The 17268-nt window shown below is 38.7% G+C and overlaps 2 protein-coding genes across 2 annotated transcripts in view; both read right to left on the bottom strand.

Annotated features, from left to right (window-relative positions):
- Positions 1 to 1499: 1499 nt before the first annotated feature.
- On the bottom strand, positions 1500 to 12022 carry LOC113679591 (uncharacterized). The gene is made up of 11 exons (XM_089188976.1): positions 11739 to 12022; positions 11186 to 11577; positions 10612 to 10699; positions 10136 to 10209; positions 8553 to 8715; positions 8025 to 8080; positions 7299 to 7482; positions 6484 to 6696; positions 5619 to 5847; positions 5108 to 5151; positions 1500 to 4551 (listed from the first exon to the last, which is right to left on the bottom strand). Exons 1-11 carry the CDS (start codon positions 11878 to 11880, stop codon positions 2795 to 2797), a joined length of 3342 nt encoding a protein of 1113 aa, XP_089045102.1. The 5' UTR covers positions 11881 to 12022; the 3' UTR covers positions 1500 to 2794.
- A 557-nt stretch (positions 12023 to 12579) lies between these two features.
- LOC113679590 (cullin-associated NEDD8-dissociated protein 1) overlaps positions 12580 to 17268 on the bottom strand; it is a 28662-nt gene continuing 23973 nt past the window's right edge. The window contains exons 34-41 of the mRNA XM_089188925.1: positions 17112 to 17186; positions 16618 to 16689; positions 16390 to 16506; positions 15977 to 16048; positions 15221 to 15331; positions 14643 to 14703; positions 13910 to 14056; positions 12580 to 13027 (exon numbers count right to left, since the gene is read on the bottom strand). Coding sequence (XP_089045051.1) covers positions 12909 to 13027; positions 13910 to 14056; positions 14643 to 14703; positions 15221 to 15331; positions 15977 to 16048; positions 16390 to 16506; positions 16618 to 16689; positions 17112 to 17186 — 774 coding nt within the window. The 3' untranslated portion in view covers positions 12580 to 12908. The remainder of the gene's footprint in view (positions 13028 to 13909; positions 14057 to 14642; positions 14704 to 15220; positions 15332 to 15976; positions 16049 to 16389; positions 16507 to 16617; positions 16690 to 17111; positions 17187 to 17268) is intronic.

Genomic DNA, 17268 nt, shown 5'->3' with positions numbered 1-17268 from the left:
TCCCAAACGGGAGTTGTAAAATTTCGCTTTGCGTCCGTTTAGAGACAATGGAGATACAATTGGAGCAATTAGCATTGTTTCAAAGTGACGAAATGCTCTTTTCGTCGGTAAAGAGCGAGGGCCGCGTTTGCATATCAAAAGAGCGTGAAGTGTTCATCCGTAAGCTTATGAGCGTGAGCGTGCACCTACGTGGAGCGGGAATCTACAACGTATACTTAAGCTTTTCGAAAAGTAATTAGACTACCGACGTGTTATCTGAAACTGACGGCAATAACGGGCCAAAAAGGAAGGTAAAATTCCGCACAGCCCCACACTACATTATACGTTCAGTTCTTGGATAGAGTGACAAAAACAATACTTTACCATTGGGAAAACAGATTTGTTTTACGATAGTATAGGGCAGTACGGAAATTTTACTAAAAGGAATATTTCTGTGATGTTTTGCTTTCTTGGCGAAGTTGATGGTCGAACCTCGCAAATCTGCCGCATTTGAGTCTTAACACAAATTGAAAACCCGGCATTTGAAAGGTAATTTAATTTTACATCTGACCGATTTTTAAAAAATATAACCTAATCAAGATAACGCCACTAATTACGTCTATTCTTCTTCGATGAAAAGCGCTACGTTTCGGTTGTCTGCACAAGAAAAAATACTTTCGAACACTGCGTACACGGGGGATTACATGATTGACAGTCGGATTGACAGGCCTGCGTGAAGTTACGCATGCTCTCTTTCTCTTTTCTAGCTTATTTGCATTTTCCCGTGCGACGTTTTTCAATGGGCGCGATTCTGTAATGGTCATTTTGAAAGTGTCAACATCATTATAGACAGTGTCTTTTGGCCAATGTAGTTACCACGGTGAGACATTCTTCTATCAATTTCGCATGATGTGGTGATTATCAAACTTTGTGTCTTTGTTTTCTGTCTCAGCATTCGGCATCGGCAGATAACTCAGACCTCGGCATTGTTAATTCATAATATTATGCTTAACCTCATCCATTAATTGCCTAACACATACTGATACCGAATACTGAGCCACATTCGGCGAACCGGGAGTATCTGCCCTGCGAGTGTGGAATGAGTTGACGGACAGATATCTACTTTTAGAATCTTCGTAAGTTTCTTCATACTTCATGTAAGTTGACTGCCTTGGGATGAAAAACTAATTGATAACGAACTGTGGAGGAGACGGCTAACTAACAGATATAAGGAAAGATGAAACCGATCACGACCAAGCTTCTAAGGCTGGCTGAGTATGAGGGTTTCATTCTTTTAGCATTGTTACGAGTATGTATTAAGTCACTGCTTTTACTAAAATAAAATGAGAGCGAACTATTTCAAATGACGAGCTTAAAAAGCTTGTTGTTGTTGTTGTCTTTTTTTTCATCCTAAATAGATTAGCGGTGACGTCGGCTTACTTTGACCTTAAACAATTCTAGGACTGATCAACGTGTAAATTCCTTTAAGTTTAGAGCCCACGGCTCGGCACAGCGGCACAGCACTGAATTTGTTTTAATTTCATAAGTTTTTAATTAATTATACACTAGCTACAAAGTAGCTAACCGGCATTGTTAACGATACTGGCGTTACTAGCAATATTGACATATTGGTAACACTAATATTTCAAAAAATACTAACATTATCTTTAATAAATGACTGAAATTATATGAAAATCATGTATGTGAACTGCGGATGAAGAAATAAATATGGAATAGATCTTCGTATAAAAAACACTACTTAAGCGGTAGTATTTTCACTACCGCCTAAGTAGAGTTCATTATTGTAAAGATCGCTTCCATACTCTTTATCTTTAATGCAAGAGAGGATAGATATTGCTTTGATGCTAGCGTTATTTATAATAGTAAAATGGCTTATTGTTATTTTAAATATTCCCTTTCCTTTTATATATGAATGGTTACGATGATTCCGAATTTTTTTTTTCCTTCTTCTCGTTTTTGAAAAATTCCACTCACATATTCACAACCACACACCGACTTTTGCATTTACATGCACTAAAAAATTTAAATAAAAATTACAATAAAAAGGTAAAAAAGGAAAAATGATAAAAATTGATAAGCATCAAAATATCAGGACCAGCCAAAAATAAAATTCCCAGTATTCAGTTGGGAGAACTACCTCGTGGAGAAACAGTAACGTATCCAACATATTATTTTAATCATTAAATTGATCTTAATCAAATTAAGATACATTTATTGTTAGTTACAATTTGAGTAGTCTTTGATGTACATGTTTCCGGTTAAAATAGAAACATATTGTGCTCAAAGCTATTTACATTGCGACTTTTACTTTAAGTAATCTGCCGCGAATGAAGGAATACAATTCCGAAGTTATTATCCAATTTAAGATATTTTACAGTGGAGGGAAGGGTAGGAAGTTTACTTCCGTCTTTTGTCCCCCCCCCCCCCTCCCCAATTTCCAAACTCAACCAGAAGTTGCTCAGATTACCTAAACTATTAAACCTTTAACTCCCAAGATCTGATTGTTAATTCTCTCCTCTAGCTGCTACTCATTTCCTTGGAAATAAAATAAAAGAATTTGGTGTTCGATCAGGACATAAACTTCTACCTGATACGTTTGAGTATTTTCATAACTTGTTTGCTGGATAATGTATGAGTATGTAAGGAGAAGTTTCATGTGAATCACTTCTGGGAGTTAAAGGGTTAATAGGAATAATTTAGAGCCTTTGGTTATTAATTTTGTTCTGCTTTATAGCAACACTTCTTAGTAAAACCAGGAAAATAACAATTATTTGATTCAATTTTTAACGTCAGCTTAAATTTCTGGACAACCGTAAGCTCCTCCCTTTTCAAGTAACTGACGGTTGTGGTAGATTCGATCTCGGGCTGGCATCTCCTCCAGTAGGAAGCCGTACTCCTGCGCCATCTCCAAAGCTTGATGGGCACGACTTGCTGCTGCCTGGTAGTTAGAAAGCCGGTAGTCGAGATCCGAGCGCGCCAAAAGGAACTGGAGTTTTCTTCTCTCGGTTATGTCATCCAGGCCATTATTTTGCAAAAGAGTAAGGAACTTTGACGCTTCCATGACGTGCTCCTTGCTCACACGCCGCTCTCGTCCTGAGGTGCTCCCGCAATCGAGAAGAAGCATGGCCATCTTGATGAGGGCGAAACTGTGCGTGTGAGGAATCACCCGGTTGCTGCTGTCATCCACCCGCCGACTGAGATCAAGACAACGCTCAAAGCAGTGCTTAGCTTGAAGAAGAAGCTTCTTCTTCAAAATGCTTCCACTAGAGATGAACTCCTTCATGACATTTCCTTCTTCGTAGGCCATGAAACTTTGGTCAAGGCAGACATCGATCAGGTAAAGATTCTGCTTGGACAAGTCAATGCACCGCACCGCTTCCCCATGTTTTTTCTGCCGGCGGTAGACATGCGCAAGGTAGTAGTAAGCTCGTCCTATGAGGAGTTGGTGATTGTTAGCTTCGGAAACAATCCTGAGAGCCTCCAAAGCTGTCGCCTCCGCTTTTTCCAGATCCCGGTGGTACAAAAATGCAATGGCTTTCTCCAGCAAAACTGCAACCTTGACATCAGAATTGCTCGAATGTTGGTGCATCTCGCACGCTTCTTCAAACTTCACCCATTCTCCATTGTCACATAATTCATGCAGCTCGTTCATAATGATGCACACCTTGGTCTGTGAGGGCGATACGGCCACAAGGGGAACCTGTCGAGTAAGTGCAAGCTCGCGTTTATCGTGCTCCTTCTCTCCTCTGGTTTCCCTTGAGGAATGTAACTTCCAACTGATCGTCTCGACCTCAATAGTAACGTAGTCCAGGACTGCTTCCTTCAACTTCGTCTCTGACTTGGTAGGATGAGGCTTGTCGTAAAGTGTAAACATCAGCAATAGCTCACAACTTGGTTCGTAAAATCGAAACCAGTACCCCAGCTTGCCGCTGACACGTTTTACATACTTTGCCTCCCAGTCTCTCGCAGTCTGTTTAGTACCGTTGTGCTTCACATCCACAGTCACGTGGTGTTTCGTGTTTGACACGTGTTCTGTCACGAGTTGTTTATTAACGATCACGTGCTCTGTCACGTTGTCAAGAGTGCCATCTTGGTTATCGCTGTATTCAGAGGTCCTTTGGTCATTACGGACTTGCAACTCGATAAAAATGTCCGTTCGGGGATCTGGGAAACTAGAGCGACTTCTGCTTATTGGGACGGGGGAACATGGCTTCCGAAGAACAAAAATCTTTGGCTTAGAGATCTCTTCGTTGTCTTGTTTTCTCTCATCCTTGCCTTGTATCGTTGCATCTTCCTCTGTGGAAAGACTGCATGTTAAATGGACGGGGGTGTCTCTCACTTCTGTATGACTTGCGTTCTCCTCGTCACGGAAAATCTCTCTTGTTTCAAACCTTTTACCGTTCTCCGTCTTTTCTTCTTTACGCTTCAAGGATGAAGACGACTCATTCCAATTATGAAATGACACTTCCACCTCTTGGGTTTCTAGTTCTGAGCCCCCCTCATAGCCATTTTCAATTAACTTGTCCGTCGTCTCTCGTGCGTTTTCCTTGACTGCAATTCCAAATACATTAATGGTTAGCCGCAAGATGTTCACTTAACAAGACAAAAAGCATCAGAGTAAAGCGCTAAGTCTTAAATTTGACAGAGGTCTCAATTCGAGTGGATTTTTCGCCTGGAAAAGGAAAGCTACCGACAAACTGTGGAAATTTGAAATCTAATCGAAGTCAAAGCTACAAACAAATTAACATTAACAATATTATTTACAACTGAAACTCAATATGGACTAGTTTAAACCCTTTACACCCCAACATCAGTTTGGTATGATCTCCATACATTTCCTATGGTACTTACAAGGGGCATTTGCCAAATAATCACACGGCAAGAGCATCTTGGCCTTGCGATCATTTTCTTTGTTCTCATGAACTATATGTTTGATTTAAGGCTGATATTGTTAGGAGAAATTAGCCGTGATGCTCATCACTCTCAGGGTCAAGGGTTAATATATCATGCGAAAGAGACTACGACTTATCAGAGAGTAGCTATATCTTGCCTCGTAACGGAGGCAAGCATTTCACGAATGTACAATTTGCACTTAGTAACAACTTACATTGCTTTAGAGACTCGTTGCTGCCATTGCATTCCAATAAAAGCCTAGGATCAACAAAAAGAACAACCCATCATCATATGAGGGACACTAAGGCATCGCGTATCAATCGCACTTCAGTATCAACTAGGAAAGCTTTTGTTCTCGATCAAATAAGCGTTTCAGGTTCGTCTCAAAGTAATGAGGGTCAAGGTGGATACAACTCAGAGGGTGACACCAATAAAACGCTGAACCTTCAGTCCAATACAATGGAACCCTGCTGATTTGAATTCATTGAAAATTCACTTGAAGGGGCTTGAATCTGATCAACTACACACCTACCCCTCTCCTAACTCAACATTAACCCTGGCTTTATATCAGTTGACTGCTGTCGGGTTAGGGGAGGAATATGTGGGTGCGCAGATATTGACAATGATCCATTTATTCCATTAATCGCTCTACTTCTTCGCTTGTACCCCCAACCTGAATGCCTAGAACAGACTAAGCCTGAGTCTGCGTGCTCATTCACACTCACTTTCTGCTCATTTCAAGGACCAACGCACTTCTGTCAGTTTGTCTCTCTCTTTTCTGCACTTGTTCCAGGAATGGCAGTAATATGTGTGCATGGCGCTGAAATACTTGCGAAATAACAGGGCACTTCAAGACTGCTAGCAAGACGTTATAGGCTTTCTCCTTCACCGCAACAAAGACCAGCACTCTCAGGGTAGCGAAGTTGAACTGGTGATCAGTGGCAAAACCTCGTTCTGGAAATGAAATTCGTAGCTTTTTAGGAGTTTATCAGGAGCATAAAATCAGGGATAAGGTGAGCTTATCACAGATTTATTCGCAGTTTTGTGATCTACAATATACATATTCCGGGCAGGACCGGAAAAGCCGCACGGCCCTGTGGGAATGCGAGTTGAAAATGAAAGAGCGACGGTCACATAATATTAAAAGCCTACTGACTGAATTTCAGAAAAATATATGACATTTTTTAAAAACATGTTTCAACAGTTCTTCTGTCATCTTCAGTTCTGATTTATACAAAGTACAAAGTTGAATTTACAGTGTAATTTGCTGACATTGTTCTGTTTTTATTGTTTGTTTTGTCCAATCAGCATGTCGAAACATGTTTTTAAAAAATGTCATATCCTTTCTGAAATTCAATCAATAGGCTTTAATGACATATATTTTCTTAAATTCGTGACATATCTACTGTTATCTAGACCTACTGGCTGAGTTAGGCCGGGCCGGAGGGGAAAATGTTTGATTATGACGTAGAAAACACGCGCAGCTAGGCCAGCACGTCATCACACAGGCTATATATGTTAATCGACCAGAAGGGATAAATGCAAATGAGTCAGATTTTAGGGATTAAAGAGTTAACTCAGTGAACGTACCTCTGAGGCTCATGGTAACGTGGTGTTCAACCGGGGAACCAGTACAGTCAAGCTCCATATCTTCGTCATCTAAGGCTTTGACGCACTGTTCAAACTGCCTCAGCAGGTTAGAGTTGTAGGTGTATTTGGTTTCGCCAATGTAGGCATCCTCCTGCGTCCTAACAACAACTTTAACTGTCAACTTCCCACGCACCAACTGTTCTCCTGGAATTCCTGGAAAAAAGTATTCATATGACGTTGTCAAGCTTTGGTTTATTACCTTAAAACTTGAAGATGTTCCCGTAACCATATCAAAAAAAAGTCCGGTTTTTATCTGATTCTGCATTGTTGCGAAAATAAAAGAACTCGATATTCACTGCCTCTCCAGAGACCACGCAGAGGGAGGAGCTGGGGATCCTTTGGCCCCTTCCCTTTTTTGCAAAAGAAAAAAAAAATTACATTTTTGTCATTTTTTATCACCCCCCCCCCCCCCAACCAAAAACTTTCTGCGTGGTCCCTGCTCTCTGTATCATGGTTATGTAAAACAGATCTCTTCCTAACCGACTTCGAGGTTATAGTGAAATATTTCATATACATATATCTCCGGTTCAAATGGAGTGGGGAGATTTCAATTCACACAAAAGTCAGAATTTAGTGGGGTGGGGAGATTTCAATTCACACAAAAGTTAGAATTTAGTGGGCCGCCCAGTAAAATACAACCCACTGAGTTAACCAATCATTGCGCACATACAAAGTCAGAGAGATTAGCTGTTAACTGCTTAACAACTGCTCATCGTTAAAATCCCCTAGTTGGACATGCTAAAGAGGAAACTCACTTGGACAGCGAGGGACACGGACTTTTAAAGTATAACAGTTTTTCACTGTTGCATGAACCACACGAGGAGACATAGGCCTGTGCTTGGGTGAAGAGAACACCACCTTGCACCTGCTGGTACTGTTAACTCCAGGAAAACGAGTAGACAAGGGCTGTTCCAGGAAAATGAAAGACATATTTCCTCCCTACGAAAAAAGTAAACACTGATTGTCAAAAATAAAAAAATAAAAATAAAATAAGATAGAAAAAACAAAAACAAAACAAAACAAACCAAAGAGAAGAAAAGGAAAGAGAAAGACTAAGTTAAAAAAAAGAAAAGAAAGGACAAAAACAGGGATGAGGAGAAAGAAAGGAAAAGCAAACCAAAAAAAGGATACAGAAGGGAAGAGACAAGTAAAGGAAAAAAAGAAAAGAAAAGAAAAGAGGTGGGAAGAAAAAAAGAAGAGGAAAGAAAAGAAAAGAGGAGAGAAGTGAAAAAAAAGTAGAGAAAATAGAAAAGAAAAGAAAAAAGACAAGAAAAAGAGAAAAAGAAGACAGAAAAGGAAAGAAAATAGAGAACTGCCCTCTAAAAACAATGGGAAATAAAGGAAAGACTGGCAGGGTTGTGTAGCCAATGAATATTCTCCATGCTGTTTACTACACATTTCCTATGCAATGACAAAGAGAAGTTGTAGACAGAAGAACAGAGAGCATACTAGTTGGTAATCATTTCCAAAATGGATATTACCTGATAGGGACCTTCACAGGGGTCCATTTCTTTCACCAGATTCTCATCTATACCAGCTGTGGGTGACACAAAAGAATGTTGACTGATTTTTCATTGTATAAAATGTTATTAGTTTCCTTGCTCTGGAGTATCATAACTCCATAAATTGACTTAAGTGACCAAATTGATACTTATGAAATTTATCTTCTATCAAAATTAGAGAGCAAGTTTGCCACCTGATATGCAATTAAAAGGGATAAAAAAAAAAAAAGAGAACAGGAGAATTCTTTTAATAGTCAAAGCTTAATTGCTTTATCCTGGCTCATGATTTTAGTGAATGATTTAGTATGAATAATAATTAATTAATATTAATGAATATTATTTCCAAAAAATATATTCATATCAGTCAGTACAAAAGAAATGTAGTTAGTGAAGTTACTGGAAGATTTTATTTATTTGAACCCTATAAACTAATAACAGGATGGTAAACAAACACAAAAACAAATTTTCAGGCTACTACATGTTACGTGTTGGTTGTTATAGACCTACTTTCATAACCAGAGGACTCTGCATCATACTGGCTTGTGTTTGCCCAGTCAGGAAGTACGGGTAACAATTCCTCATCGTTACTAGGCATTGGAGTGAGCCCAAAGTCTGGGTTGAGCAGATTACCATCATGGGAGAGTATGTGATTGATCAGGACTTGGGATTCCTGAAATTAAGTTGCAAATAACTAACAAATTTAACCACAGGTAAAAATAACCTTATTTAAAAATGATAGCAGTGCTGATTCATAGAATTGCTGTAGGCTATATAAGAATTTAAAGCTTCAGCCCTCCTCACTGCCCCCACTCCAACCAGGCAACCCACAGGAAGGGATGGAAATTTTGAACATTGCCAGGGTGGGGTGGGGATTTTGAGCCAGTTTTGGAAGTGGAATACAAATGTTTTATCTTTTAATATAGAGGTATTTCAAGGTAAAAAGAGTTCACTTTCATGAGCAAGTGGCTCAGGGAAAAAGGTCTACTAGGTTTAGATTTTAAATCAGTTACTGGTCGATAACTGAGAAAGCCAGGGTTGTGGTTTGGCCTTTTACAAAAAAATGTGCTGATCACAACTGACTCTTAGATTGGGCAATTGGGCACCATCAAAAGTTCAAGGGGGTTAAGGGGGTTGCCTGAGGAGGGGGGGGGGGGCCTTGAAGCTCCAAATTGATCAACAGGTTATATGTTATTATAAACAATTGAAAGATCATATGCAGGTTACTATTAACATTGCAGTTTTCCTATGCCTACCTCAATCATCTAGAAACAGGCCTTTTTTAATATTAATAGCTTCAAAACTTTTATTAGGGAAATCAAGTTAAGACCCTACAGAAATTTGTAATGCTATGTAACACCTTGAATTAAATTAAGAGTGAAACCAAGGCGAAAAAAAATAAGCAAGCAAACAAATGGGCTTGTTGTTAGCTCATTCATCAATGAAGCTATTGACAGGGATTAAGCAAGACACTTTAGTGCATGATTTTGTTTGTTTTTTTCCGAGATTTTGCATCATTTTTGAAATTAGAAAGAAAAGGATTATTGTCCAGTCAACCTTTATAACCAAATAAATTGCAAATTATTGAAACACAGAACAAGTTAGTCTCAATTCTTTAACTCCCAGATCAAATTTGTAATTCTCTTTACTGTCAACTATACAATTATTATAATGTTGGTTCAGAGAATTTAGTATTGGATCAACTAATTATCCCCAAATTGATATTTTTTTTTATCCTCATCACTTATCTGGTTGATATTGTGAGAAGAAAGTCTGTCTCAGTCACTCATGGGAGTTAAAGGGTCAATTAGTTTATGAATTTTTCAATTGGAGACTAAAGTGACTGAATGTTTACATATAAACGTCAAGATCGTGACTATAGAATTTGTTTTCTATGTAAATACTAAAGTTGTATGTAGTGAGTTGATTTATCCTTATGTTCTACAATCAAGAGCTTCCTTAGTTGGTGATCAATTTCTATATTCTTGTTACCTTCATTTGTGATTCAGGGGTTATATATTGTAAGGAGAAATAAGATGCAAGTCGCCCTTAGGGGTAAAAGGTTTAAATTAGTTAAGAAGAGAGAATATTACCTCAGGATCAACACTGAGAGAATTTAAGTCCATAGAAGCCATAGGAGGTGGTCTTGACAGATGAGAAGCAGAGTCTGTTTTTTAAAATGTATAAATATTCAACATAAATAAAACATCAAGTATTGCTCTTAAACACTGTGATTGCTAGGTAATGGTGAATTAAAACTAACTTATCAAAATTGGATTGATCTAACAATGTTATTTATCAAGTGAAATTATACAACAGTAGACTTGGGATAAGAATAACGTACAGTACAACCCCATGTAACTTGAACTCCTAAAGGAAACTTAAAATGTTTTGAATTAGTGAGGGCTCAAGTTACCTGATAGTAAATGACTCAAAATGGAATCATTTTTGAGTTACAAGAGGGAGGGGGAGGGGAAGGGGTTGACAGAGTTAACTGAGTTGGAGTTGGGGGGGGGGGGTTGTACTGAATATTTTTTATTACTTAGCATATACAAAGTGTGAAAAGTACCATTGATGGCGTTTTCTCCTCCATGTGCATCTGACTTAGACTCAGATGTCTCTCTAAAATCAGTCACATTAGAACTGGAAGTTTCATTCTGAAGTGTAAAATAAAACAATATCAGTATAGGCTGAGGTAAATGGAACAAAAATACAAGCAAAACAAAACAAAAAATATCCCTGGGGAAAAAAAATGAAAATTGAAGTCCATAACTTCCTTTCATTTGAATGAAACTATGAAATCTTGAAATGAACTGATAAAATGAGACAAAAAAAAAAACAAAATAATAACTTACACCCCAACATCAGTATGTATATTCTCTATACTATCCTCGATATATTTCCCAGGGTGCTGATAAGGAGAATTTATCAAATAACCTGTTTAATTGTTTAATTGGTGATCATTTCCTTTATTCTCGTGACCCAAATGTGTGATTCAGGGTTAATATCATGAGGAGAAATCATATGCATGTCACTCCAGGGACTAAAGGGTTAACTGTCATACAGAGCACCAACACAGGATGAGTTTACTGTAATTAGCTTTAGAATATAAATGGGTGAATCGAAAAAAAGGTAGTACTTACAACTTTCGAAACAGCATGACTAGCAAAGGCTGTTCCTGCAAGTTTATCAACCACATTTGAAGGCAATTTGAAGCATCGTTTGCTTGTTTTGTTCTCCTCATCCATAACCTTCCTTTCTGGATATTCTTTAGCACCTTTATCTTTGTAAGAATTCAGCAGAGCAGCTCTTAAACCATTGCTTGCCGTTCTGATGTTGAAGTTGTCTTTTTTAAGGGGGCTATTTCCACCTCTCCTTGCTTCGCGAAACTCATGCCAGTACTTCCAAACTGCATCTTGCCAATCGAGCTCGTAAATCCAGTTATAAGGATCGACAATTCGAGCGATTTTCCCTTCCTCGATTAAATGCAAGATCCAGCCGTATATTCCTTCGTCTAAGACCACCTTTGCATCAACTAAGGAGACAAAAAATCTTAACGCTAGATTTTGACTTTTCTCACGTCAAAAAAAAAGGTCTTGCCTTCCGAACAAATCAAAACAAACTCGAAGCATTTCATAAAGACCTCTACGTTCATTCTCGATTTTTATTTCTTCTCAAATCAAAATTGGTTCTTACCTTCCGAACTACTTGTAGGTTCAGTACTGTTAGATTCTGAAAAAGATATTCTGGAAGAAGAAGACGAAGGTGAGGACAAAGTATCAGTGAAAGGATACGAAAAATCTTTCTCCTCGCCTGTCGCCATCTTGTTGTTTGACATGTCCAAGAGCGATTACCTCAGGGGAATCCCCGTCTGAAATCCCCGCAACCATGGCGATACCAACAATATAAAGATACGAGCTCTTGTTAACCGTTTTGTAACCATTCGTGCTCTGATGTGTTGATAATTGCAAAAAATCGTAACTTTCCTATCGAAGAGCAGGATTGTGAACAAAATCACGCTTTTTTTTTTTTTTTTTTTTTTTTAACTGTTTCTACGCTTTCGAATGCTCGTTCGTTGCTCCCTTCCCCTACCCTCCCCCCTGACAAGTAGAAACAAGGGGGAGGGAGGGTACGGCTATACGAAGGCTAGTCTCGCAATAGTTCTTCGAGTTTCTCTCGCAGTTTGTCGATGGTGTGAGGGTGAAATGATTGCTCAACTTTTTCACTGCAAGATCTCATCAAGGGTTCTGTCTACTGTCTGCAACACAATTCTTACGATACGAATTTGGGAAATTTGGTACTGTATCAACTAATAATCCCCCAGATTATATTTTCTTTCATTCTCGTCACTTTTTTACTTGATATTGTATCTTTATATTGTAAAGAGAAATTCTGTCTCGGTCACTCATGAGAATCAAGGAGTTAAGGACACATTACGATGACCCAGTTACAACAGAAACCAAAACCTTGTCCATCCGTCAACCGCTGACCCCAGATATTGGTCACAAAAGATAATTCTTCTGACAAAAAGGAACAGTTTCTTACCAACAAAATCAAATCCTTTATTCTCACTTCTTGATCATTTGAACTTGTTAAATAAAGGTAACGAGAAAAAAGGGTTTTCTAATTGCAAATGCGTTGAGTTCTAAACAAGTTATGCAAATTACAACAGTTTTGTTTTAAAATAATGTTTTCTTTGGTGTAAAGACAGCTACAATAGTTTTTTTGAAAACTTGCCCTCCTTGTTACTGTTTTATACCTCCTTGCAGACGGTATTCTGGTAATTGTGTTTTTTTTTTTTTTTTTTTTTTTTTGGGGGGGGGGGGGGATCATTATTTTTTTATTTGACAAACAGGGTAACACGCTTTAACTAGTGTCCATGCTTTCCGCTGAACCAGCATCTCTCTGGATGGAATCAAACATGGCGGACAGCTCAGGACTTGATTTGATCTGCGCTAGGAATTCGCTGAGCAAGGGACTTTTATCTAGAAGAAGAAGAAAAATAAAATTGATTTCTTGGCTTAGAAGGAAAAAAAATGGATGTCAGCTCTAAGAAAATGAAGGAATGGCCAATCCTATCAACGTCTCTACAAACACTCCTTCCACATGAACAATCTAGCACTGACAATTACCGCCCACCGCAAAAATTTGCTAGCTTGTTTTACCTTGATTAGATAGTAATTTTCAATTAAACGTCGAGACTAATCCGGGATAGCATTGGTTTTGTTTCTCTTTGCAACGTCATTATCCAGAAAACTCACGCCACCCTCTCAACCAATCAGATGCAAAAAAGCTATGACGTACGACGACTTGGTGGCCCGCGTTTTCCAGCGCTTTAGGCGTTTCTTTGCTTTGAGTTCACGTTGGCTCTTCACGGTATCTCTCTTCTTCTGATTGGTCGTTGTGATTACCTTAGGTTTGGTTTCACGACACTCAATCGAAAAGTGCTCTACAGTTGATGGTGTGGTAGTCTACGCAACACTGGACCATAATCACCATTTACTTGCTCGTTATTGAACAAGTCACGTACGACTCTGCGAGGAATACTAATTCTTTAGATAACACAGCGTTGTTTAATTCATGTTGTCGAATACTATTGCTGAGAATGCTTCCGCTGCATCTTCGGAAATCTTCGGGCGCGTTCGATTGAAAGAACTTCCAACTTTTTCGAATGCTATTACTTTGGATGCTTACAATGCTCTTTCGGAAACCTTCGTGTGCATTCCGAAATTCGAAAATAGCAACAATGTGAAATCGGCGCTATTAGCTTTAATTCACATTTTTTTCTCTTTTTGCTGTAATCGACGTCGTTTTTTTTTTTTTTTTTATTTATAATTTTTTTTATGTGTGTACTTAAAAATACTTACCACTATCTGGAATCGACAGCAGGGCTGCTACGGCTCTCAGCGCCGATCTCTTCAGCTCGTCTTGTTTTTCGAATTCTTGCTTCACGGAATTTGCCTTTACCTTCGTTTGCAACGTCGCACGTAACGGTTCCACGAGGATATCCACACCTAGGTTCAAAGAAAATAAAAATTAACAACGTATTCCGAGGAAACGCTCCCCTCCACTCGAACTGACAACATCGCACCCAATCACAATAATACGCGTATATTTGAGGACTATAAAAAAAAAATCAATGAAGTTAATGAACATAGTGTTGCTGTGCACTTAGACGACGTCAAAATGGGGTAAGAAAAAGAAAAAAAAACAGTGGCACAAGAGGCGCAGACGTTTTACATGAAAAAAAGCAAAATGTTCTTAATGGTGAGGTCATCAGTACAGCTGCCCTTCAATAGATCATAAGAACCAGTCAAAATTTATCATATCAACCCTTTACACCCTAACATCAGTATGCATATTCTCCACACTGATCTTCATACATTTCCTAAGGTGCTGTCAAGGAGAATTTGTTAGGTAATCAAAAGGTTCCTTCCCTAGTGACCATTAACTTTATTCTCAAGACCTTCATTTGTGATTCAGGGCTGATATTGTAGGGAGAAATTAGATGCTGGTCACTCTTAGGGTTTAAAGGGTTAAAGAAAAGAAGAAAGAAAGAAGAGAAAACAAACGTAAGGTAATTTTCTAGTGAATACTCACGCTGTAATATAGCATTAGGACACAAAGAAGACAGTCGCACTAACATCAGGAACGTCAGCATCTGAATCAATAACACTGATTATTAGACTCTGACCAACGTGACAAGCAATGCATATTACTCCACAATTCCACAGCAAGAAAATTTAACATTCCACCCCTGATAAAATTTAGCAACGACGACAATAAGAAAAAAAAGATCCTAAGATGTCCTATACTGACCACGTTGCACTTAGCCTTTCCGATCCAAAATCATTACGCATTTTCTCCATACTGTTCTCTATACATTTCCTAAAGTGCTGACAAGGAGAATTCTTTGACAATCAATAGCTTCTTCAGTTGGTGATCATTTCCTTTATTCTCATGACCTTAAAGGCTTCATTCAGGGCTGATGTTATAGGAAGAAATAGGTAGGTGATAATCACTCTTAGGGGTCAAACGGTCACGGGCTAAAGGTGATCGAAGGTTTCCTCATTCCCCTCTAAGCTTACCCAATAATTTCCTTGGCATCTACCAAAAAATTGTAAGGAGTCATTCCGTTTGGGTTCGACATAGAGTGGAAAAGTGACCGCTGTACAAACCTTGATATCATAGTGATCTTTAAGTCCGTCTTCTACATGGCTCAAGAACTCGAAGATGTCGAGGCGATCGAGACATGTGTCGAGAAGTGTATACATACATTCGAACGCTGCCTAAGATCACAACGAAGCGAATATCAAAATAAAAGCCACAACATTCAAACACAAACTCTTTCGATTTATTTCTTTTCCTTTTCCGCAATTAAAATACGGAGAAGTGCCAAAGCGGATACAGAGCATCTGCAGTGTAAAAGTGCGCCTTCCCGGAATATCATCATTGGCACAAGTAAGAGGAAAAGATAAGTGAATGAAATTACTAAATTTTCCAAATGGTTCAAGTAATGACTAACTTTTACTTTCATCATTTGAAGTAAACAAACATCACCTTACGTAAATTCAATAAAGACAATAATTTATTTGACAAAACAGCTTAAAATGAGTTTTATCTTTGGTGTGAATGGAGAATAGGAAAGTAAAACTCAAATTAAACTTAACTGAGAGGCAAAATATGTCCCGCAGCAACAAAGCACTTTTCAAAGGCAAACACAGAAAATAAACAAATAAAGTAACAAAGAAGGGACAAACATAAAAAAGGTTTTATCTCTTTGCCATCCTATCTAGATAGTAAAATTTAACTATATTCCTTTGCAACTGTAAGCGACAGGTGTTTCACTTGGATGCCTGCGGCACTAGAGCGCATTAAACAATCACTTCACGTCTACTTTACCAAATAAACACGAATAAAGAAACATTAGTTACCTTTCTGATGTCCAAGCCATCATCAACAGTGTGCTTAAACGGTCCCATCTCGACTTCGCGAATGAGTTCTTTCTAAAGGAAGAAGACAGTCATCACATTTACTATGTGTGAAAAGGCTTCGTCGAAAGCGTTTCTGTGCCCGCGGGAAAATATGACACCTTGAGATGAGAGGTCTGGAACGAGTCTAGTACGCTAGACATCCGGTAGATCTCGCCCCAACTCCTCTCAAATCTTCCCGCGGGTAGAGGAACACGCTTCCTGTTGGGAGAATAAAAGAGGACCTACTCGCAGCCTTCAAAGTTACAGGCAAACTACCCTGCTAACTAACGTCCAGCAAATTATTTTAAGTTTAAAACTGTTACTCAAGTTAGAAATACTCTTTACCGAAACCAAAATATCAAAGTTTAACCTACCCTAACTTTCGTCTCGTTGTACAGTCGAGGAAGAATTTGTTCCAACAAATCTCTGATGAGACTCGGTTTATTGTGAGCCGCTGAGTTGAATGTAACTAAAGCGACACGGCGGACATTCTGAGTAAAACAAACAAAACAGAGAAGATTCAAAGAAGATTCTCCACACTGCAGGGTAAAACAAAGAGGTTTAAGCCCGTTGGAAAACCAAAATGACCAGGTAGAGCATACCAAATCAGGGTCCTGTACTGTTCGGAGAAAATCTCCAATGCATCCTCTTAGCTGGCTGTCAATCGGCTGAGGCTGAATAAACAGTGAAAGAAACCATGAGCGAGCTTTCGTGCCTAAATCGCATACGCAGTACAAGTAAACAAACCATGTTTTTTTATTCAGGACACCGAAGTAAAAATGAACTTTCCCAAACAACCATGTTTCAAGGTTATACTTCGCACAAATATAAAGGGATATCTTTTTTGAGTATGTTCTTTCAAGATATTCCCGGACATTTGTGGATAATTTAGCGGCGCAAATATAAAGGAATATCTTTTTTGAGTATGTTCTTTCAAGATATTCCCGGACATTTGTGGATAATTTAGCGGCGCGCAAAAGGGAAGAGTCAGGCTCGTTCATCGCACGCCAACCTGCTTCATCAAAGCAACAGGTGACGCCTTCAGCGCGTTTCGTACGCAGGCGAGATAATATGACGTTATCAGTAATTTCCTTACATGGTCCGAGATGGTAAATTTTACAGCTGTCACCACAGTACTCCGAGCAAAGGCTGAGTCTGAGTTCAGGTAGTCCTGCGGTATAAAGTAGAAAACTAGTTTGACAAAGGAAAAATAAGCACAGTCACTTACAAGAGATGCTGTGTTAAAAAATACA

This window comes from Pocillopora damicornis, chromosome 1, assembly GCF_964200805.1.
Source record: "Pocillopora damicornis chromosome 1, jaPocDami1.2, whole genome shotgun sequence".
In the NCBI taxonomy this organism is placed as follows: domain Eukaryota; kingdom Metazoa; phylum Cnidaria; class Anthozoa; order Scleractinia; family Pocilloporidae; genus Pocillopora; species Pocillopora damicornis.
Note: the sequence above shows the minus strand (reverse complement) of the source record. Positions and strands in the feature narration are given on the sequence as shown.